The sequence below is a fragment of the Necator americanus genome, chromosome IV (assembly GCF_031761385.1).
Source record: "Necator americanus strain Aroian chromosome IV, whole genome shotgun sequence".
NCBI classification, from domain to species: Eukaryota; Metazoa; Nematoda; class Chromadorea; order Rhabditida; family Ancylostomatidae; genus Necator; species Necator americanus.
Window position 1 is genome coordinate 31910261 of NC_087374.1, and position 23146 is coordinate 31933406.

Consider the following 23146-nt stretch of genomic DNA (forward strand, 5'->3'; position numbering starts at 1 on the left):
CTTAAATCCCCTAAAAATCTGGTCCACTTGGTTTTCTTTTGTCCGCATCGTTGCCTTCTCTACAACTTTTTTCCGTTGTTTCTCAGAGTTGAGAATTCGTACGTGCCCTGTTATGATTACCGCGCAATAGCAAAAGACGAAAGCGGGTATGAAAACAAAATATTAAGTCTGCTGTACATGAGCAGTCCTCTACCTCCCATCTGCTCGTTAATGCAGTAAGGTAAGCTTTTCGTGAACGCCTTGGCCAATCAAGCAAAACATAATTTCTATTACATGGAATTAACAATAACCAATGAAGAAATCTACATAAACAATTTAAAGTTTGACAAGTACGCGATCTGGAAACCCATAACACCTGAAGACAAATATCCTCAAAGACCATCACAAGAAATATAATCAAGCAGATGATTGTGGAAACAATGGAGCCTACAAAAGAAAGGAAAGAAAAAGAAACATTGAAACAGTGAGCTAACCGTGCAGTTACTTATGTGACCACAAATCTGGCACAGACAATTCTTATAATAAAATTACAGTATCAAAAAGCAAACGATGAAAGAAGTTAATCACTAAACTCTATAATCAATATCATTGCAGCCACTGATCCAAAAAATCTGATATTGTGTCTGTATCCCATTTTTCAATATTCATGGTTTGTCTAGTGATCCCCGAATCATCCTGAAAATGCTGAGATATTTATAAATGCTTCCGATTTTTAAACTGAAAAATGAGAGGATCAAGATTTGAAGACTTTTGTAACGAAGTGTAATGGTAAATAAATAAACTCTTTGCGAGTGAGTACTCCAAAATCTATTTTAAGAGAGCCTTTGTCCTCTAAAACCCCGGATCCTACTATTTTTACACCTTCCGTTTTTCACTACACTATTGTAATCAGAGACAGAAGGTATAAAAAAGCGTAGAAATTTAAAGAAAAACTGCAGTCAGAGACGGAATATATAAAAAGAGAAGGAATTTAAAACACCAACCATGAAATTAAACATGGGAAAATGTGCTGCGCAACATACAGATAAAGAAAGACGAACAAAAAATAACGAACAATAGGATCTCACAAACCTTCAACTTAATTTGCGGTCGAACACCTCTCACATGACGAACCCGTACTTTTCCACCCCATTTTGAAGCCATATCTTCTCTAACAAAAGCTAAAAAATATTTTTATATTCAACGTTTGCAGTGCAAGAGACAGTAACACTCCTTGCACAAAAATTTCAAAAAAAAAAAATTCGAAAAACCGACAGAACGCTTCTAACTTTTACCGTCCAAATTCATAAAGGAAGCAGACTGCAGTTTGAGCGAAGCGACTAATTGGAGTGAAATATAAGATGTTAGTCCAATATATTAGTGGATAAGGGGAGAGGAAAAGAAAAACTACGAAGTTTACATTCATTACTGTTGATGCGATATCTAGATAACGAGTACAGCCTTGAAATACGTTTGAGTGAAAACGCACCGCTATAAGAGGCTCGAAACTGCAGCAATGTAGCTAAATAGTACATATGAAATATGTTGACACTAACTCCGAAGTATTTCGACAGTAACACGCCAAAACAACTTTCACTGCGCTTCTCCCTGGTAACTTCAAAAACAGGACGAGGTAATGGATGAGTATCGGAAATTTGTTCGCAAGTCGCTGTGAATAATAGAAAAATAAAAATGAATAAGGAAAAGAACGAAACTCGAAATTTGCGATCTAGAGAAATCCCTAGTGTATCTCTCATTTTCGGCATCTACTAGGTTCATTTTATGCTATGGAGATAAGTTAGTTGACCAATTAATAAGAAGATTGGAAGAAAGTTTGAAAAAAAGCTTAGAAGGGAATTCTGTAACGATCCTCTAGTGTGTTATAATAATCCCGAAGTTGACGTTACCAAAATGAGAAGAAAAGAATGAGAGAAAAAGAAGAGGGATGTATTCTGCACAATTCTTTCTCTTGAAGCGAGACGAGGACAACTAGTTAAAGAATATTAAATCAATGAAATCCCTACCTTGAACTTGCGGAAAGCGTCCAAGGTTGCATTCACAAACTTCTATGTGTGCCATTGGGTACTTCTGGAAGAAAAGAAAGTTGGATATTGTGAACGAAGGCGAAAATTACTGATGTGGAAGATTTAGTGTTAAGATCAAAATGGATTGAAGTAACCGTCACACAAAGCTGAAACCAATTTCGTTAGAAAAGCCAGCGGAGAAGGAGATTCCTGGAGATCTTCGGAGCTCGCGCAGGATCTGGTAAGTGGTCAACATGAGGTTTCCGAGCATAACGCAGTCATGCTTCGCGGAAGCGATCTGTCTTCCGGTCCTGAGAAAAACCGCCGTGATTCCAGGACAGCGGGGACCTCTTTACAGTCCTTGAAACAGAGATGAGAAACAAGCCAAAAGAAGTGGCAATAGGAAATTTTTCTTCGCTTGGACCGCAATGGTACAATACCAGCAAAACGAACCTATCCACAGAATGTTTGTTTACTCGTAGCACGAAAATAATAACAATAAAAAGTGTGTTTACCTCATGTTCATCATCTTGATCCTTCGTACAACATGATTCACAATCAGTCATCAAAAAATCTAGATTGAATTCAGTTAGTTGCTTGCATGTAGAACACTGTAAAAATCTATTTTGTCATGTAAGAAGAGTAAAATAACAACGAAAACGTGGACACTTTGATCAGTTCCTGCTCATCAGTAAACAGTCGGACCAACCAACAGATACTCAACTCTTAAATTCACTAAATAAAAGAAACCACTATCCTCGAAAAAGAAAAAAAAAACACCTTTAATGTTTCAGGATTGAAACCGGCAGCTTGGCACTCCTCCCTCGACAATGAGTACTCTACAATCTCCGCAAAAGCAGTAGCACAACTAGCAAAAATTAGTGCTTGTATCCGCATAGTTCACAGATCAAATAGATGAATACTACGAGTAGACCTGAATAAAAACTAAAACAGAATGAATGGAAAACACGTGCCTCCAATTATCAAACAACGAAAACCAAACCACCGTACTGTATTAGCATAAAGACTCATTAAAAGAGGAAACAAGTCAGGTTTCAAATCGTTTCCCAAAGCCTTATCCGACGTAATATTAGCGTTGAAGCAGAAAAAGTGCACTGGAGCGCATGAATGATTTGATGAAACTGCCAGAAGTTTCGCATTCGGCACAGCGTGCATACAGGAAGAAGTTTGTGATGGTCTCTTTTTTTTCTTCTTTATGGGATCATTGCTGTTTCAGAAGATTTGTTATTGGCTAGTTTTGTTATGTGTCGTGTCATGAACTAGTAACAGGAACATCATGAACTATTCCTGTTATGAGCTCGTGCGTAGTAGCTGGATCAAATGAGAAAAAAATCCAGAGAAAATTCGACACGATTGGGACTATGCTGTGATGAGCGTGTGGCGAATATTTCGTTAACGCCTTAACGAGGATCCTTCTGCCTGACAATCGTGGGAAGAGAACAGTAAAACGTTTTATTGCAGTAATCTTCTTGACTCAAAATACAGTTGACTTCAAATAGAAGAAATTTCAAGACGTTCTTTGAAAAACTAAACGTATTTTGAGGTGCTCAACGTATCCAAATGAGCGCTATGGTGCAAACGCGCACATCAGATTAGAAAATCCATTTTATTACGTGTTCAGCTGTCCACGTTTTCATGTCGGCTCCTATTGACTCTGAAATTTCTATTGAAAAAGTTCTGTGATGTTTAGTATTCTATTTGACTGTGTGCTGTATGTCATAAACAATTCAAAACAAATCTAAACTAAGAAGAAATCGAAGTCCAAAAAGAAGTGAAGAATACTTGGTGCATTTAAACCTAATATCGGAAAATACAGCCGAAATTAGTAGTTTGCACAGCCATCAGTGACTAATCGAGCACTTTCTAGTTCGCTTAGATTTGCTGCGATTTTAAATACGATCTCCGGTCAGTGGGTTTTGTTTCCAGTAAGAACTATAGAACAGATTTTTGACCTTACACAGGGAATCGGACTAGAATTGAACATTTCTGCAACAGTTATCTTTTACAAAAGATTTGTAGACAATGCATAGATCACTAACCCAACAAGAAAAACGCATGGCTAGCATTTCTGAAGCGTTTTACTTCTGGTGAAATGATGTCCACGTCCTCGTGTTTACCGTATGGTGACAACATAACCTTTAGTCCAAACAAAGACTGTAAAGCTTAGCTTATAACTCCAACCTAGGAAACAATCCACCTCCTCTACTTTTTGTTATGACCTTTTCTATTTATCTATATTTTTTGTGGCGGAGCAATTCTATTTCCACGAATTATTCACACTATCGTGGATTGACGCACTATAGTATGTTCAAAACAATGCGAAACACGGTGCAGTTCGTAAGCGGCTGCGTTTGAGCGCAGCGGTCAATATCGAGGAGGGACCCATGCTAGCACTTCTTCTTTGGCAGTTGGCGATGGTCCCACGTGGATTCTAACTGTCATCTCCATCGCACTGTTCCGAGTTGCACCGTGTTACATGTCGTTTTGACCCGACTATATGGTTATCTCCACTCCTCTTCTCAATTTTCCTTTTTATTTCATCCATCCATTCTTCTTCCTTATCTCTATGCCCTTATAATGCTGCTTTCTCTCCGACTGTATGTGTCTTCCCTTGCAATGTAAGTAGTGACTGCGAGATAGATTTTTTTAGATTTTTCAACATTTTCTCTTGGGTGACGATAAAAAAAGAAAACGAACACAGAAAAAAAGGAAAACAGTCGCTTGCGTTGACCGAAGTCAATATTTTGTATTCGAATGTTCAACATCCCTTTTTGTTCGTCTGCTGTAGTTACTGTCATTCATTGCATTCGCATCTACGTGAACACTCGGACATGTGCTTCACAGTTTATACATTATAAACCCACAAATCTGTCTATACATTGCATTTGTATGTATGCCAATCTACTCATAATTCTATTTTAATACATTTGTATAAATTCTCACTTAATACATCTGTACACAATTAGATGAACATCCATGAAACTTTTGGAAGGGATTCTCATCACTTGAGCAGCACCCCATGAGCTAGACCCCCTTCACTTGAGGAGGGTCCGAATCATATCTATACAAAATCAAACTAAATAAATAACTGTACATTATCTTTATCATTCTACATCACATACGTTACTCTCTCCCAGGTCAGCACCGTCAAGAGGGTATGCCTTCTTGATGATACTGGGCTGGCTTAGAATATTGCTGACACGTTCTGTAGGCATCCAATCTGCACGTTTGACCTTGAATCCAACGAACATGATTGTTAGTGTTGCTGCTAGTGTTCGAGTGCATCCTGCTCCCAGCCCGGAATATCCAACATTGGTTTTTGCTTGGTCTGCTCTTAAATGCGTGGTGCGTGATATGTGTATATATAAATATATGCGTCCTATATATAAATATGTGCGTCAAGAGAAATACAATTCATATGCAATTGGTTTCAAACCTTGTGCAGACTCCGCATCAGCACTGGCGCCATAGGTGCGATAGGGAAAAGCCGGACCCTCCTCAGGTGAAGGGGGTTTAGCCATGGGGTGCAGCTGAAGTGAAGGGAGTCCTTTCGCCAACCGTTCGAAAGTGAAGGGGGTAATTTCACCAACCGTTTAAAAGTGAAGGAGGTCCCTTCCCCAACCGTTCAAAGGTGAAGGGGGTCAGAGCACAGAGCTCCGACTATCGCATCTATGACTGGCGCCGCTGAAGGTACATGTAGACGGTGAGCATTTTCCGTGCTTTCTTCGCGTCATCTTCATTATTTTGCGAATTTTGTGTCTGTAGCATTGCGCCTGCTACAGTACGATTTTAGCAAACTACCGGTAGTGTACGTTTAGCACTATCGGTTGTTGAAAACTGCATTTCGGAAAATGAGTTGTACTGACCTTCTCCATTATTTGGAAAAATTCTTCACAGCGATCTTGCATATCCGTCGTGTCGCACTCTCTCAGATGATCCTCAACATTCCCCTTATCGTATCCTACCGTTACTTCAATTATCTCCTCGTCGTCAGCGCTACCATGGGATTTTTCAACGTTTCCAGCGCCTGCACAGACTACCAAGTGCAAGTCTTCATGCGAACGGCACTTTGAAGTTCTGTAATAGTTAGAAAAAGGTTGGCAAAAGAGAGACTATATATTATCCAGCAGCGTTATGTAGTTGCAGTTGAGATGCACGAGGCTATCACTTATTGTTACGGAAAATCGAGTACACATACATTCGCGTAGGCTGTGCAGTATGCCACAGACGTTTTCGTTTTTTTTCTTTCTGGGACCGAAGCTGGACCCACGAAATAGCAACTGCATCGTAATCAAGTAGTTTTGCTCTTCCCCGTACTTCTCTTCGTCCATGTTATGAAACGTCTTAAGGAAAATGTAGTCAGGGTGATTCAAACAAATGAACTGTTAGTGGAATCATCGTTAGATCTCAAGTGGATCTGATTTGACTGTAATTGTGGCGGGGTGAATCGCAGTGGGACCTCCGGAAACTGCTGCAAAAAAAGCGCTAGCAAAAGTCCTCCCTCGATCCTGACCGTTACGATCCACCGCACCGCTTCGAGCGCAGCCGCTTACGCAACTGCACTCTACTTCATGTCGTTTTGACTTAACTATACATGACTCAACGGTGTTCTTGTAAATGGCGAGGGAAGCTATGCGATTCGAGGACAGAGTGTCAGTCCACACCACAGCGTAGTAGCTGCTAGCCCACATGTCATGGATCCTCTAAGAGCGATGTTCAGGTTCCAGAACTTGGACTCTAGTAGCTTCACGCCACACCATAGAACTTTAGTCTACACCATAGGAGGATTGACCCCTGTCCTCGTTCTCGAAGCACAGTGCGCCTTCCGGGATACATAGGTGTCTTCAGACTGCGCGATAGGGAAGAGATGGACTCTCCTCAGGTGAAGAGGTCTGGCTCATGGGCTGGGGCTCAAGTGATGAGGATCCCTTTGCCAACCGTCCAAAAGTGAAGGGGTCCCTTCTCCAACCGTCCAAAGGTGGAGGGGGTCGGAACACTGGCTCCGACGATCGCATATATAGGCGGCACTAGCATGAGCTGTTTTCTGAAATTCAAAGTCAAAGGGTCTTCGCGTGTATTGCAAATTAACAATATTAACAAGAGCGTAATTTCTATAGCTCCCAGTGGGAGACTCAAGGTCTTGAAGTTCAACTTGAAGACTTGATGAGATTAGTGATGCTAGTTAGGGATGGTAAGGTTGTCATCAAGTTTTCTCTCCATAGGGAGCAATTGTTCGTATGATCATATGCCACAGCATAAGGTGACAGAATGTAAAGCAAACGATGCCAGAGTAAACTTCGTTTCGGGCGAAGAAGAAGAAAAATGTTGGAGAAAAATGTAGCCGGGGATTCTCGGCACTGCTCTAATTGACTTGTACTTTAACGCAAAGACCGCTCTTAACTGTCAAATGCGGATTGCGGAGAAGTCATATCTAGATCATTTTTGGTTTGCTTAAAGTACTGCGTGATATAACTTAGCTAATAACTTCCAGTAGCCCTGTTTGGAAAGTTTGATGAAGTCAAAACATTATCAGTCGCAGTTCTATGTTCCCTTTTTCTCTTAGTGGTTTTAGCCGGGAAAGGTGTAGTTGGGGTTAGTTAGGGGCGGGGCACTCAGTGGCGCCCTTATTTCGCGACGCTCTAACTTACTTTTTTCTCTTAGTAATTTAGTTTATATGTCATAGATACTCCAAGGCCAATGCTTAAACCTTAGGGCCCCGATTGATTTGATTATTCATTTCGAGAAATAAGGACGCCAGTGAATGGGCCCCTGCCCCAACTATATTTTACCCGTTCTGGCTTCCATGCCATGCATCCTCGAATACCAATGATTGAGTTTCAGGGTCCTAACTAATTCAACTGTTCTTTTTCAGTGATAAGCTGACGATTGATGAACTATAGCCTTTTCTCGAGTGGGAAGAAATTTGACAGTTATAAATAGGGGTAAAATGTGGTTGGGTTGGGCCAGCCAGTAATGTCGTTATTTGTGGAAGTAAATAACTAAATCAGTCGGACTCCCTAAGATCTAAGTAGCGTCGATAAATAAATGCGCCACTGAGTGCCGCCACCCCAACTACATTTTTCCCAGGAATTGTCTTTGCTCTCCAGGAACATTTTCTGAAAGCGAAACGCACTTGGGGAAAAACAACATGATATGAGTATGAATGTGTATGCGTATGTGTGAAAACATGTGAAAGCAAAACTACTTAACACCTAAATAAAGAGAAACAAGAAATGAATAGAAATAATATGAATCATTCGCAGAAGTAAGAAAGAAAGTGAAGACCAAAATCAGGAAATATCCATGATGTCGTAAGTGTCTGCGTGGTGTGTGTTTATGCACACATGTAACGACAAAACATTGCAGGTCGTTGCCTCGTTCCGACATTTTCTTCATCCTATATTCAATTCTAGGATATGTCCAGAGCAAAGAAATCCGTACTTGAATGTAACGATCGAATCTCTTTGCAGGGATCACCATTGTCGGTAATGTTTCCGTACAGTATTGGAGATATATGATCTCAAAGTTTTATTTTAGAATACTTTTTTCATTAAATTTTAGGCTTTTTCTCTACGTATACTCACTTTTAAATTACGTTTAAAATTAGTTCCTTAAGCCATGGTCTTCTGCCGAAAAACAATCACTTCACGAAATGCTCATGGAAAGGGCAATCAAAGTCGGCCCCGGAAGCTATAGATTGCTAGCGCCCAGTGGGTTTTTCAACAGCTTATCTTAAATTTTACTGCTTCACATTTGAAAATACAGTTGTAAGAGCGGTGTTGATTCGTTCTTTAGATTTGTGCTCTTTTATTTACTACTTTATGCTATAATTTCCTTTACTCTTAAGAAATCCCGTCATCCCTTGCGTTGGCAGTGAGCCGGATTCTCAAGCCGACAACAAGTGGTGATAGTTCGGGACAAGAACCAGAGGAACCTGGGTAGGTGTTTGGCTTAATTAGCTCATATATTTTCATTATTTCTTATTGTTTCTTGGCTTCAGATCTCTAGCTGCTGATATCGCCTCTTTCAAAAGGGCATCGTTATGCGAAAAACGAGCAGTAAAGAAGAGGTAATAATTCATGAAAAGCGGTTTTCAGTTCTTTTGTAATCCCAAGGACCTCTGACGCTTTCCTAATGATCAATGAGCATGTTTCAAGTTTGCCTTTTTTAGTCCTCTTAGCTATTGTTTTGAACAAATAAATGCATAGTGGATTAAGTAGCCGAACTAAATGATTGATGTTACAGAGTTTATTTTCCGAATTATCCGCCAGAGGGAGCGCCTTCAAAGAAAACTATTCGTATTGTGAAAGCAGATCCTGGAAAGTACCACGGTGAGGAAGTACTACATTCATTATAACCCCGCAATATATTGATATTTTCTTGGTTGAAATATTAAGACGTTTTAATTTGCAGAGCTTAATCACACTCTGATGAATTACTTAATCTGTCTCATATATTGAGAAAAACTTAAAAAAAAACTTTTCGCGTTTCATCTCTAGTAGATTCTGACAGTAACTTGTTACTTATAACTGTAATTAAATAACAGTTCATCACTTTATAGGCGCTACGCACGTCTCGCTAGACAAGTCTGTCCCTGATCCAAAGTCCAGTGAAACTATCGTAGTTGACGGCGACGAGTAAGTCCACTGTTGACTTTTTCATTCAACGTGTCGCTTCCTTATGCTACTGTTTATTCGGATTTTCAACCTTTCAACGGTTTTTTTAATTCTTACTCTACTATTTTTACTTCCTTTGTACGATGGTTTGAAAGAAACCTTTCCCTTCATATTATCCATCGTCTTTTACGGTTTCATCAAATCTTCCATTCATTTGCTTTTAACCAAACATTTACTAAGAGAGCGAAATTCTTTCTCAACACGTAAAATCCTTCGTTTCCAATATTGATATTAACAATCCCTTTTCCTTGCAGTCAATCTGAAATCTTAATGGAGCCGGAGATTGATGTAGATGGTTATGAGGAAGTTGCTGCAGTAGAGGAGTACGATGATGAATCAGGGTCAGTTCTAAATAGCTATGATGTCCATGATGCTATTATTTACCCACTTTGAGAACTTTGAGTTTAAGAGAAGCATGAAGATTATTTTTGACTTCCAGTTTCGCACTAATGCAGATGTTTCTTCGATTAATAAGAATCTGTAGCTTGTATATTAAAGAACCCTGACCTCTCCATATTTGGTTGTCGAAGACCGTGACGTTATCAGCGCAACAACGTTTCGTGAGCTCAAAGGCGAGAATACCTATTTGAAAGAGCAGCTTCATGCAAGCGTTCTCAGGTATGTCTATATATCCGGCATTTCATTTCATATCCTATTCAACTGCTTATTTTATAGGGTGAAACAGTTAGAAGCGCTTCTGTTAGAGCGAAATACGCATGTAAAAAATTTGGTGTCCGAAAATCTCCAGCTTTCTATCAAATGTCGGAAGTTGATGAATGCTTTAGGGGAAGAAGAAACTAGGGAGGCATTGTATGTATTTTTATTTAAAGATTAGTCGGATTTTCATTTTAGTAGTTCCTAACTCACAGAACAAGTTATTCACATTACCTCAATCATTTGTGTATATTTGTGCAACACGAGCGTATTCGTTTTCAGAGCATAGTTCGAAGACGGGTCGATACATTAACGGTTCCACTTTCTCTAAGTGAATTGGCTTTTCGATTTTTCATTCGTGAAGTAGTCAAAGACAAAATTTATCTAAAGAACGACTTGTAGTCGTTGATTTTTTTTTTTTGAAATTATGCATGAAATGGTCCTATCTAGTTAATTAATAATTTGTTTTCATTTTTTTTTTTATCAATTCGAATGTTCTCCTACCAGAAAGTGTTTCAACATCATTGGCATGTTACATCATCTTGTTTCTCCAGCAGTTGTTCAGAGTCGATGTAGATGCAATGTCTTCTTGTACCTAGCTTTGAACATTGAAGTAACATTGAAGTATTTGTCGCGAGAACTCGCGTATTGTTTTCCATTTCTTTCCGCCTGTGATAGGATGGATTGTTGGCCGAACATTCCCTATATCCCTATGTTTATCTTCATTCATAAAATGTACATGCCTCTATTTTAAGAACTGGAATATCGTTATACCTCGGTATTCTCACAACTAGAAGTATAAATATGAAGACAAATAGTTCGTACTCATGAAATGTGCACAATAGTGACTAGTATCAGCTGGATCGTACCACAGATCAGAATATGATCCTTCTCAAGGATCCACAAAACTACACATCTCTAACACTTCTGCAACAGGACATGTATCAATCGGGCAAGATGAACATGGTTCAATTGTTTGCATGTGAAGCTTTTTCTTGTTCTTCCCTCTTCCGTAACACACTTTTCAAGTAAAATTCGCCAGCTTTGTACGACGATCGTACTAGTGGGCCGGATGCAACATACAGGAATCCCATTTCACGAGCTATTCTTGCCCATTCGTCGAATCTGTAGACAGTCATGAGGGATTGTACTAGGAGAAGATTATAACTCTTACTTCTGTGGGGTGACCCATTCCTTGACAAGCAGATGTCGTTTAGTAGGTTGCATATATTGGCCGAATGTTACAACGTCCACATTGTGTTCTCTCAAATCTTTCAGACATTTTAGTACCTGAAAAAATTAGAGATGAGATAATGTTGAGAGAGACAAAAGGATTCAAGGCTACGGATAAATTATAGAGATGCATTAGGCTGCTGAATAACTTCTTTTATATGCAATTTTGTTTGTCAGTATTATCATTTGTTATTATTTTTGGAAATGTGTAATGCTACTGTTGTCGCGTTTACGGATTCTGATTGAATCCAGATTTCAGAGCGACATAATGAAACATCAAACTGACAAAAATCAGCCTGAAGTTCTATTCGAAATAGCCTCGAGACATTTGTGCTGTATACGGAGGAGACTTAATCAAAGAACAGTGGACAGAAAACAACTTCGAATAAAAATCCAATGGTTTTCATCAGAAAACAATAGATAGAGCGAAAGATACGAGAGTTGAGAATAGCAATGGTGACTATACGATCTGTCTCAAATTTTTACAGTTGCCGTTTTGAACCCATTTTGATGAGTCAAAAAAGCAATACAGAGCAACTACTTTCTAACCTAATACGAAGGAAGGTTATCAATAGACTCTAATCTCACCTCTTCATCTTTTTCTCCAAGACCAAGCATCAACGAGGTCTTCGTTATAATCTTGGGGTTTGTGGTTTTCGCTCGCTGCAAACCTATAATGTAATGTGATTACCTGGGATGGTCTCAGTTCATGATGAGAATTCGTACCGAAGAGAAAAACTACAGTAGCAAGTCCAAAGATATGATTGATTACTAGGATACGCTTGCATCGTTACTTTTTGCATAGCTAACCTTTAAGTGATTGCCAATACTTCGCTCTTGGATCCCGTACCCATGGTGTAAGCCGCTCCACAGTCTCCATATTGTGAGCATAGACATCAAGCCCACTACTGAAAGAAAGCAAGTACGAATTTAGTGCTTAACGAGTGATTGTGACCGAGAAGCGGTCGGCAAGAATATCAGCTATGTGAAAGTGTCAGACAAACTAAAATCCATCCATAATTCGTGAGAAAATAACTTTATCCATTTGAAGGAATGCCACAAAACTACAAATGGCACTTTTCCAGTGTGAAATCGAGTTTTCTTGGCGATTTGTGCCGATCGAAAAGTTGTGGAACGTTAAATAGATGCTCGCAAACAATTACCGGTGCAAAATAACAGAAATGAAATTCTCTACATGCTGTACGCAGAAAAAGAATCAGATTTTTGAAAATGGATTACTTACGTTGCCATCATATCAATACTTTCCATTCGACCAGCAAAATCCGGCAGTAAACACTCGATTAGAAGTTCAGGCCGCTCCTTCTTCATGAGCTGAACTGTCTTTTGAAGGTGGCTAGCACCACCATCTTCGATGTCATCTCTAAACCATAAATATTGGTTTTATAACCACTTCACAAGCATAAGAGTATTAAAATATCAGAAGTAGACATACCTATCAACAGAGGTGAGAACGATATAGTCAACGTGCCAAGATTTCACTGCCTTTGCAGTATTTTCCGGCTCCATAGGATCGAGTGGTGGTGGTTTTCTAGCTGTTTTCACGGAGCAAAACCTAATGAAGCGAAACGAAATGTCACCATATATATATATATATATATATATATATATATATATATATATATATATATATATATGCATATATGTACATATATGTATATATATATGTATATATACATGTATATATATATATATATATATATATATATATATATATATATATATATATATATATATATATATAGTAGAGTCAAAATGACATCAAGCACGTGGCAGTTGCGTAAGCGGCTGCGCTTAAAGCGGTGCGGGAGAGGGCAGCAGTTAGGATCGAGTAAGGACCTACTTCTACCACCATTCACTGCTGCAGTTCGTGATGGTCCCACCTCGATTCCAACCGCTGTCTCCACCGCGCCGCTTCGAGCGCAGCCGCTTACGCAACTGCACAGTGCTTTATACCGTTTTGATCAGACTATAAACAATATGTTATAAAAGTGAACTCACCTACATCCTCGCGTGCAGGTATCACCCATCAAAAGAATTGTGGCGGTGGATAGTGAGTCTTTTGATCCTCCCCAACATTCTCCCAAGTTTGGACATCTTAAATAACAATGGATATCACGAAATCTCTGTTGTACATTAGAAGAACTAAGAACTAACGTAGCACGAGTGAATAAACAAACCTCGCCTCCTGACAAACTGTTGCCAATTTTAAACCTTTCAATTGTTTCTTCATCCGTGAAACATTCTCATTTTCGCTTGGTAGCACCTAGATGAAGTACGAGTATTCCGTAGCATCCAGTGAAGGATATTTTTGAAGTATACCTGTTCTTTTTTCAGCCATGGTGGTAACCTTAATCGACGGTCGCCTTTATCAAGTTTTAATTTACCTTCATACTTTGAGACGGCTTCTTCTATGCTGCCTATAAAATTACGAATTGGAGTTAATCACTGAACGAACTATTGAAAAACTCAAAATCTATTGTAACCTACTATAGGGAAATCATTGATTTATTATAGTAAATCTGTTACATAAAACTAGTGAAGTTTTGAATATCAAGCACCCACATACTTGAACTAACGAAATCTGCAAATGATGGGCCCTCTTTGAGCTTTCTCTTTGCATCCACTGGAGATGCGGAGTACGCACGTAATGGCTGAAGGGCACAACGTGTCCGCTGAAGCATAGAAGCCTGAATTAGTGTTCTCGTCATAGTCTTTGTGCTCGTATCAACGTTATAGAACAGATACAATCAAATAAGGAAGGAGAAGGAGTCTCTAGTCTGCCAACAACACCAAACTATAGTAATAAATAAAGCAAAAAGAAAGCTTGAGAAATCTAGAAACGGCAGAGAAAAACCAACATGAAAATTGAAGTAGTGTGCAATAACACGTGAGTTCCCGACTGCAATATTCCGTAGACCACACAAATGGGCGCCAGGTGGGATTCTTTAAAATCGGTAGCTGCCGATTTAGTCTATGAGCCGCCTCTCTTCTATTTCAGCTCCATTTTCCCTTAAGTTTGAAGAAATTTGATAGAATTGTATCTAGGACGATTTAATGGTGTCTTTGGACGGACTTGATAAGCCTAGTAGAAGTTCTTAAACTTTATTTATGTGTGCGTAGATTTCCTCGTAAGACTCATTCTATCATTTATTTATTCTTCGCTAAGATTTGCTAGGAAATTCCTACAAAGGCAAACCTCTATCTTCTTTTCTTTTCTTTTAGTAGTTTTAGCCTAGATATCGTAGATCCTCTAAGACCAATGCTTAGGTTTTCAGGGTCACGACTGACTTAGTTATTCACTTCCAGAAATAGGAACCAGGTTGAGTGCTTCCCCCTCCACCCTCACAACACTCTACCCCATCCTTTTTGCCTTTGTAGTTGTTGTGCGCCTCTTTCACTTGTTTTGTCTCCTGTTTTTTTTTTTGCCTGCTTTAATTTCAAGACTAGATTGCTGGTTGTCATATTAACGACATCTTTTTCTTTTTTCTCATACAGTCATTTGAATCCAGTTCTTTGAATCTCTGAGGATTTTTTTTGAAATGGAACCCCTTTGCTTGGTTGAACCTCAAACTTGTTATTGAAGGAGTATTGATGCGTTCAAAAGCTGTTCGTCAGTTACAAAGTTTGTTATCGCAGTGGACCTGTATCAGTCATATTCATTGCCATGGGACTGAAGAAGCTGGTGTTCTTGAAGCGATAGAACAGATATTGGTTCAAGACAGAGAACAGGATGAGGTCTGTGTTTGATTATGTTGTATTTAATGTTTAGTGCTCGGGGAGAACTATCTTCTTCGCTTTTTTTGCCTATATATTGCATACAAAACCCTTATCTCGCCTCTATTTCGTATGTTGCTGCCGTTGGCCTCATGTAAAACTCTGTCGGCTTCCCCTTAGCAAGTCGTCAATTTCAGAGACACTCTTAATGTCCGTTCCCACGAAATTTCAATCATTTTCTTTCTAGTCTTCTCTGTATGCGATAATAAACTGTCTTCTTGTGAAGAGCTCACTAAGAGTGCTGGTCGAAGAGCTTCTACGTCAACTCAATCTCAAACGTCACGGCAAGGTGGAAACTATTGATGCACTGGCAGCATTTTTGGGATCTCACCTATTCTCTGCGTTGGTGCATTTCTTGTTTCCTTTTTTTGCAGCCATTTTTTCTTTGCAGTTCAAAAATTCCAGAAAGAAAAGAGTCAAGCTGACTATCGTATTGGATCAAGCACAAGCGCTTTCATGCCTTCCAATATCAACTGTGAAAAGCTTACTTTCTCTTCCGAAAGCAGTGCGTTTTTCCTTTTTTGGAATTGTAGAGATGAATATGTTCAAACAACTTTCAGATTCCTTTGTGCTGCCCGAATTCCCCTGAAGAACCTTCCATACGTTTCATAACACGTAGCGAATTACCATGGAATTGGATCCATTTGTTCAGCACAATTTCCTGGCCGATTTCCATTGGTTTTGAAAGTCCCACTGAAGGTTTGTACTTTACAGTAAGTTCACATATGATTTATTATTACTTTATTCATGTTTCTAACTTTTGGGCAATTTATGCTTATTTTATTTTGGAATAATCTTCACCATTTTTTGGAGGACCAGTTTCTGATTCATTATAGATCTCCAGCAAAATCTCTGACTCATCGATGATTAATTCACTTGGAGAGACTTCTTTTGCTATACTTACTCTATACTCTGACTTTTGGCAATACCCTTTTCAATACCATTTCCCAATACCGTTTTTTCGGGTATTTTTGTGGGGGTTCCCTTAGTTATTATTTTCTTCCAGAAGAATGCATTGAATTGCTTGCGAAATTTTTGGAAGAAGATGGTGTTAGCAGAAGAGTGGTGGAATACATTGTAAAAGCTGTTTCTTTCGAGACTCGAGATGCGAATAGGATCCTAGAAATTGTATGTGCCTTCCATCCTTTCTATCTATTCGTTCCAGTCATATGTTACTTTCATTTAGATTCGTCTCGTTTGTGCTAAATACACTGAAAAACACGGTGATATTAATGAAATAAAGAACATGAAGTTGTTATCTATCGTAGAAGCTTTGGTGAGTGTATGATCGCGGATTTTTGCTTTCTTTAACCAAATATTGATCTTTTTCTTTTCAGAATGAAACTGATTGCTTCTATCAGGACGAGAATGAGCGTGATCAACCTATAAATCTTCCGTTATCTTCTAAGTTTGTTTCTTTTCCTTCTAGTACAAGTGGATTGAATGTGTTTATTGGGGCAAGAATTCTTTGTTAACCCCCCTAAAGGCATCACCCCACGAATCTGGGGTGGCACGGATTTCAGGTGGAATATTCGTGTACGGGATTGCAGATTATGATGAGAAGGATGATTCCGTCCATTTCTTCTTAATTGCCGTAAAACTGTCCGGAAGATACGGCTTCGAGCGTTCCGACGCGCTATTTTCTACAACGAGCTCGGTTGGAGCGCGCCAGCCTTGTGCACGCGCCGCATCTTCCGGGACGTTTTTTACGGCAATTACGAAGAAATGAACGGAATCACCCCCTCTCCATAATCTACTATGCCGTATACGAATACTCCACCTGGAATCCGTACCACCTCAAGTTCGTGGGGTGATGTCTTTAACATACGACAACTTAGTTCTTAAAGTTTGCCGAATTCAAAATTTTGTCAGATGTCTGAGTAGCAGTAGAAATCCTAACAAGAAAACGATGCATAGTAGGAACGGTCACCTTTTCAAAATGACGCGCAAAAGCGAATTTTCAGGATATGTTCTGGAGTTATTCAGAGGCGTCAGAGAATATAGAACATTTGAACTTGTGAATAAACAATGAATAATTTTTGGTTGAAAAGTTCAGCCTTTTCTGATTTGTAGGTACGTCCTCATTGCTTCGTTTTGTGCCAGTCATAATCCTCCATCCACTGATAAACGATACTTTCTCAAGGTGATACCTTCATATAGTTCGGTGCTACATTGATCTTTCAAAGTAAATCGTTTTTGTTTTTTAGTTTCATGGCAAAGAAAAACGCTCAGAAGCCCGAGAAAGACGAGCGGAGCTGTCAGCAGAACAACGTGAAGCAGATGCTAGATCTGCAGATTTACAACGAATCAAATGCATCTATTTGGCTCTTATAAATCTGTATCCTGTGGAGGATATTGATCTGGATTTTGACATTAATATGCAGGTTTGTCTTCTTTGGTTGGTTCGGCTTTGATTCAAAATTCTTCTGTGTGATTTTTTTCGTTGCTCGGCAATTGAACAGAATGGCGAGATCAGCGATTCGAAGGTTCAACTGTGATTTATTACATGTTCGCCTTTATTGCGCTAGTTAACGTTTCATTTCTTGGTTGAACAACAGTTCTTAACGTTCCAGCCTAGACCAACTCTTTTAACAATTTGGCGAAAATAAATATGTGATCAAATTTACTTGTAAAAGTAAAGAAAGATTGACTTGGTCATGCCATTTGTATAGATCTTGAGTGTGTTTTAAATCTGTAGTATTTTTGAGCAGAGGAACAGCACGAGCTCTGAGAAGTAGTGCTGTAATCATTTTTTTCTGCAAAATTTAAAATAATTCACAACTTAGGTCAAGTACTGCTCCCCTTACCTCTGAAATCGCTCATAGCATAGAAATAACCCGTGACCAAGTATAAAATGCATGCAAGAGATTAACATGTCATGAGGGACTACGTCGGAATCGCTTATTAGGCACCACTTGAATTACAAGGACTAGTCATCTAGGAAGCATGTTAGCGTGTAGATCATGTATGATTTATTCTAGCGGTTGAGGAAGTGGAAAAAAGTAGAATAAAAGATGATAAAACTGAAAATTATAGAAGATCTGTTATTTGTTGATTTATAAAGTCCAACTTAAGCCAAATATGACAGAAATTCAAGCAAAATCACATGCTCATGAAATTTCAACTCCTCCAACCACAATCAGGAGGTGAGATGCTCAGAAGGGCAAGCCACATTTGAGGAAGTCTCTCTTTCGGTTGTAAGCAGAGGAAAAAATATGCGATATCCTATTAAGAGCTTATTTTTGAGTACAAAGACTTGTCTCATACGTTTTAAAATTGATTTCGATGATATTCTGAAAACATCGAATGAATTCATGGGTTTTTTTTCCGGAGATCCTCTATTTTCCTGAGTGTGCTTAAGTCTTATAGTTGCCTTTTTTCTTTTAACTCTTTTTGAAGAGTAGAACCATAGGAAGAGTAGAAAATCCTCTTATTAAACTAATTAGTCATTTGTAAGGAATAGTGTAAAGTTAATTCGCCTCATGTTTCTTAAGAACGGACTCATTCGCCCAATTAATTTAAAACGAAGAATAGAAACTGGCGCTAGCATTCCCAATTTCACCTTTTCACGGTTTATGAATAAGCTTAAATTGTTTCTTGTTCCTCGAAGCTGAACTGTTCACTTTCCACCAAAAAGTGGTGGTTGCAATCTTACGTTCCTCATGGGGAATGCAAGAATTGTAGATTATCTCTCGACAAAAAGGATTCGGTGGTGAAATGGGGACTGCGACCTCCTGTTTCTATTCGTCGTTTCAAATTAGTTGGGCGAGTGAGTCCGTTTTTAAGAAACACTTAACTCAAACATGGAAGTGAGTTTCTGTGAAATATAAATGATTTCGCATTCAATTTCTTCTCTTAGAGTTTGTTTTACGTTGGACATATTTACTGTCATGCATTTTGTTTATTTTATTTTAATCCCATTTAGTTTCATTCGTATTTCTGAAGTTGTTTTAATTCAGATTGCCACATTGTGCACTACTGGTTTAATAGCAAGGACAACTAGTCCGTCAAATCTTGATCAGCCACGATTTCGGTGCCTGCTCTCATTTGAGAATGTGAACGAGATTGCACAGTGAGTTTTTTTTTCTTTGAAGGATTTCTGTATCGTTACCATTTTAACATCTACTTGGTTGTATAGAAGCATTTTTATGTTCTTTTTTTTTCTGGGGTGGGAGAACATTTTAATGTTTTCAAATTGCACAAGTGAGTCTATACAGTCTAGAAACAGGAAACGAAAAGTTTGGAAAAAGAAATGAAATTTTGATATTATATGGCAATTCATTGCTGACAAATGAAGTATTGAGTAGCGTGCAAGGTATTCATGTTGCACTTATTAAATTTAATAAGGCTATAAAGGTATGTATTTTTTGTACTGCTTCGTCCATTTATACTCTCTTCTTTCCCCGCTTGGTTCGCGTTTCTTCTCAGAGAGTTTTTGTTCGTTTTTTTTTCTGCTGATTTTCTTGACCTCTGATTACAGTGAGGTGTTTTGGAATCACCCGGACTATACGGGGTTTACTGGAGAGCATAGCTGCGATAAGGAGGAACCGGACCCTCCTCAGGTGAAGGGGTTTAGCTCATGGAGTGCAGCTCAAGTGATGCAATGATACAGTGAGCTCAAGCATCCCTTGGCCTACCGTCCAAAAGTGAAGGATCCTTCCCTCAACCGTCCAATGCAAAGGAAGCCTTTTCGCCAATTGTCCAAAAGTGAAAGGGGTCGGAACCCCGGCTCCGACTAACGCATGTATGCTGGAGAGAGATGGAGAGAGGAAGGAATAGAGATAGCGAGTTAACTGTTGATTTCTGTCGCGAATGTGGATATAATCCGACACAAGACCATGTTTCGTTCCATCTGGGTAACGTCAAGCGCTAGGTAACGTTGATATGTAGCTCGCCTGTTTTTTGTCTATAGAGGAATTCTTCAAATATTTCCTTTTTTCTTCTACTTTCCCTTTTTCTATATTTTTCGAGATCTTCACTTGTAGAACTCATCATATTTTGCCCTGTGTTACTGCAGAAATCTGCTGATTACTCTTCTTTCTTGTAAATGTAGATCCGTTCTTAACAAGGAAATCGATACACATCGGAAGATACACAGAGTTGGGTGAAAACGACCTGAACTTGAGGACAGTTGCGTAAGAGGGTGCGCTCGAAGGGGCGCGGTGGCGCGTAGCTGTACGGATCAAGGGAAACCCTCGCTATCACTACCCATCGCTGCATTCACTCCGAGTGGAGCTAACGATGGTCCTAGCTCGATTCCAACCGGCTGTTAATGTCACCTGCATATTGTAATAATCTGCGTAGTTAATTGTTGTGTCTGCCTTTTTTTTGTGGAAACAATGACGTCAGCGATTCGTGGATGCGGAGAAAGTGGCATGCGTCATATCAGGTCTTGCAAAAACTGGCATTCATGTAGTGGAAGTCGATTTGATAAATCATGCTTGAGTCAGGCATCACTTCTCAATTTTTTTCTGATACCTCGAGTTATATCATCTGACCTATGATGGAAAATCAGGAAGAAGGGCTGATGTTTTGTGATAGTGTACCTGCGAGGTTTTTAGATGGACTTTTTTGTTTGCCTGACGTTCCGGCTTTTTCGCCTCGTCTTCAGAGGCCTAGATAGAGGATGACTGGAGCAATGCTACGTTTATCCCGTCAAGAGCCACACTACCCTGGGTCAGTGTTTCGATAATCGTTCAAGGTAGTGAAAACAGAAACCCATCTACATTGAAAATAGTCTTATGTGTTGTTCCACCGAATGTGACGCGGCTGTTTTTAATGGATGTCATTGGATGGAAAAAATGACGAGAGAGGAACACTTTTGAAATCAACCTTTGCAAAAGTATCCGTTGACTTGAGTGTGATGGATTGTCAAGGTCTTTCTTATGTTGAAGTTTTGGCGTACCCTTGTTACGAATACGTCAGTCGTTTTCGAGGAAAAGCTTGGTTTTATCGGCTTTTAGATTTCTTCGTGTTTTCTTCCTAGATTCTATTTGTCAGCATTTTCTCCGTGGATTCTATTTGATACCTGTCACCATTCAGTCCGAGAATGTTGTTCCAATAGATTAAAGAAAATGATTGATGAATTGATGCAATAAGGTGAATTTTTTCGTAAAATAATTAGTCTCAGCCAAGAAATCACGTTTTGGCAAAACACCATCCAGAAATATTTTCTCAAGTACGTGTAGGTGGAGAATGTGGACAGGGGTAAGATGGGTTACCGAATGTTTCAGGAGAAATCAATCGTGTTCCTCATTTCTTTGAGGGACTCCAGCTTTCTCATGGAGTATAGAAATGGGTAAAAAGGAGGGTAAAAAGCAGGAAAAAATTTTAGAAAATTGTAGTAGTTGTGGTAGTTCTCGGCCTTTAGAGGAATCTTACAAGACGAACCTACGAAACTACCATTACCTTGTTAGAGAGGACAAACACCCCTTGAAAACTAGAGTACTGTTTTAAACGTGTGAATTTAAGTGTAAAATAGTAAAACGTTTGTTTTCCTGTAAAATGATCCTTTTGTAGAGATTCTGTAACAATCCAAGCAAGTAATTCAAATCCAAATAGTGTAGAAATCCAAGCATAATGAAGTAAGAGATTCCAGGTCACTAAGGATTCCACTGACAGATTATTTGGACGGTTGGAAGTAGACTTCTTTTCGCTCGGGCTGCTACACGTGTTCCTGTTCAGAACTGCATATAATATGGCGGTGTATTATCCTTGTGTTGATCTGGTATATTTCTCAATCGTCTTATTGAAATGTGCAGCGCTTGTACAAATATTGAGAGGAAAAATGAAGATGGGATATCCGATAAAATTAGTGAGTCCAGCTTCGATGCCTTATTTTCAAAAAAGTTATGCACTGTTTGTGTTATTGTTAACGGGACCTTTCTGGCGTTTGTTCCAACGTGTCTCGTAGGAACAAACGCCTTTTCGCATGCTGCTTTTTAGTACAATTAGGGGGAACTGGGCGGGGCCACGCCCATATTCGTAATCTTAATCGCAAACTGTTTGTTTTCCGTCAGGTCTCCTAATCAGCGCAGAACTAGTGACGAATCTGATACTTTATTGGAGATATCTGAACTTTTCGGCAATACTGTTTGTGTTTTCGATGCGGCAGTTTTGAAGTAACGATATAGGCAGCTGTTTTTGTCGGGACAAGGGCGGTGCAAATCATGGATTGGCAGATGGGCGCACGCACAAATTTCTAAGTTGAACTTCTTCTATGATACCCGACCTTAGTATGTCCTTCTGCTCAAATGTTGATGTAGATATAAATAAACTAATGAGAATTAGTCACATCAAGGACGGATCAAGGACGGATGACGCATTTTTGTTAGCCCTGTGTTTGACGAACACCACAAATTGGCCTTTCACGATGATTCACATAGTAGTCGATTCCGTCAGTTCAGTCTAGAGGTTATTGATGAAATAAAATCGGCGAATTCCATCTCACCGATTGGTTTACTTCTTTTTCGCCAGCAACATGGGTGAAGGATGTTGCGTGACCGTTTCGTATGTTTTTAGAAGGTTAGAATGGGAATGAGAGATCTTCCATACTATTCGGCATTGTTTTCGTATCCGAACTGTAAATTTGATTGATGCTGCAAAGGAGAAGCGGAGTTACGAGAAGAAGACATTGTGTTTCATGCTCAGATTCATTACAGAATTAATAAATGAGATCAATAATCACATCAGATCATGTTCTCATCAGAAGTAGCTCGGCTAGTTTTAATTAATAATACAAAAAGCAGCACGATCACAAATTAA

General features: G+C 39.2%; 5 protein-coding genes across 8 annotated transcripts; 2 read left to right on the top strand and 3 right to left on the bottom strand.

The window, feature by feature from the left end:
- Positions 1-585: 585 nt before the first annotated feature.
- RB195_003409 (uncharacterized protein) lies at positions 586-2900 on the bottom strand (the record flags this gene model as incomplete). Its single annotated transcript, XM_064201049.1, has 5 exons — positions 586-675; positions 1072-1160; positions 2004-2067; positions 2519-2614; positions 2784-2900. The coding sequence occupies 5 exons, from the start codon at positions 2898-2900 to the stop codon at positions 586-588; spliced, it is 456 nt and encodes a 151-aa protein (XP_064056930.1).
- Positions 2901-2925: 25 nt separating this feature from the next.
- Positions 2926-7039, bottom strand: RB195_003410 (uncharacterized protein; the record flags this gene model as incomplete). 2 transcript variants are annotated; one of them, XM_064201051.1, is made up of 3 exons in its annotated part: positions 2926-2937; positions 5891-6051; positions 6994-7039. In XM_064201051.1, the coding sequence occupies 3 exons, from the start codon at positions 7037-7039 to the stop codon at positions 2926-2928; spliced, it is 219 nt and encodes a 72-aa protein (XP_064056931.1). The 2 variants fall into 2 exon arrangements, with proteins under 2 accessions (XP_064056931.1, XP_064056933.1); XM_064201050.1 differs by lacking the exon at positions 2926-2937 and adding an exon at positions 5694-5783.
- On the top strand, positions 5274-10643 carry RB195_003411 (uncharacterized protein; the record flags this gene model as incomplete). Of its 2 annotated transcripts, XM_064201052.1 has the most annotated exons (11): positions 5274-5369; positions 8438-8509; positions 8641-8734; positions 8872-8962; positions 9025-9093; positions 9270-9355; positions 9586-9661; positions 9955-10041; positions 10199-10318; positions 10376-10510; positions 10637-10643. In XM_064201052.1, the coding sequence occupies 11 exons, from the start codon at positions 5274-5276 to the stop codon at positions 10641-10643; spliced, it is 933 nt and encodes a 310-aa protein (XP_064056932.1). The 2 variants fall into 2 exon arrangements, with proteins under 2 accessions (XP_064056932.1, XP_013309229.2); XM_013453775.2 differs by lacking the exon at positions 5274-5369 and having other exon boundaries at positions 8441-8509.
- A 679-nt stretch (positions 10644-11322) lies between these two features.
- Positions 11323-14289, bottom strand: RB195_003412 (uncharacterized protein; the record flags this gene model as incomplete). The annotated part of the gene is made up of 10 exons (XM_013453774.2): positions 11323-11479; positions 11529-11644; positions 12176-12258; positions 12398-12495; positions 12831-12968; positions 13041-13160; positions 13607-13702; positions 13786-13871; positions 13928-14025; positions 14175-14289. The coding sequence occupies 10 exons, from the start codon at positions 14287-14289 to the stop codon at positions 11323-11325; spliced, it is 1107 nt and encodes a 368-aa protein (XP_013309228.2).
- A 910-nt stretch (positions 14290-15199) lies between these two features.
- Positions 15200-22911, top strand: RB195_003413 (uncharacterized protein; the record flags this gene model as incomplete). Of its 2 annotated transcripts, XM_064201054.1 has the most annotated exons (14): positions 15200-15343; positions 15570-15724; positions 15788-15887; positions 15943-16081; positions 16389-16510; positions 16569-16658; positions 16720-16790; positions 17456-17525; positions 17590-17766; positions 19342-19454; positions 21981-22015; positions 22067-22085; positions 22144-22196; positions 22904-22911. In XM_064201054.1, the coding sequence occupies 14 exons, from the start codon at positions 15200-15202 to the stop codon at positions 22909-22911; spliced, it is 1296 nt and encodes a 431-aa protein (XP_064056934.1). The 2 variants fall into 2 exon arrangements, with proteins under 2 accessions (XP_064056934.1, XP_064056935.1); XM_064201053.1 differs by lacking the exons at positions 22067-22085; positions 22144-22196; positions 22904-22911 and having other exon boundaries at positions 21981-22026.
- Positions 22912-23146: the final 235 nt, after the last annotated feature.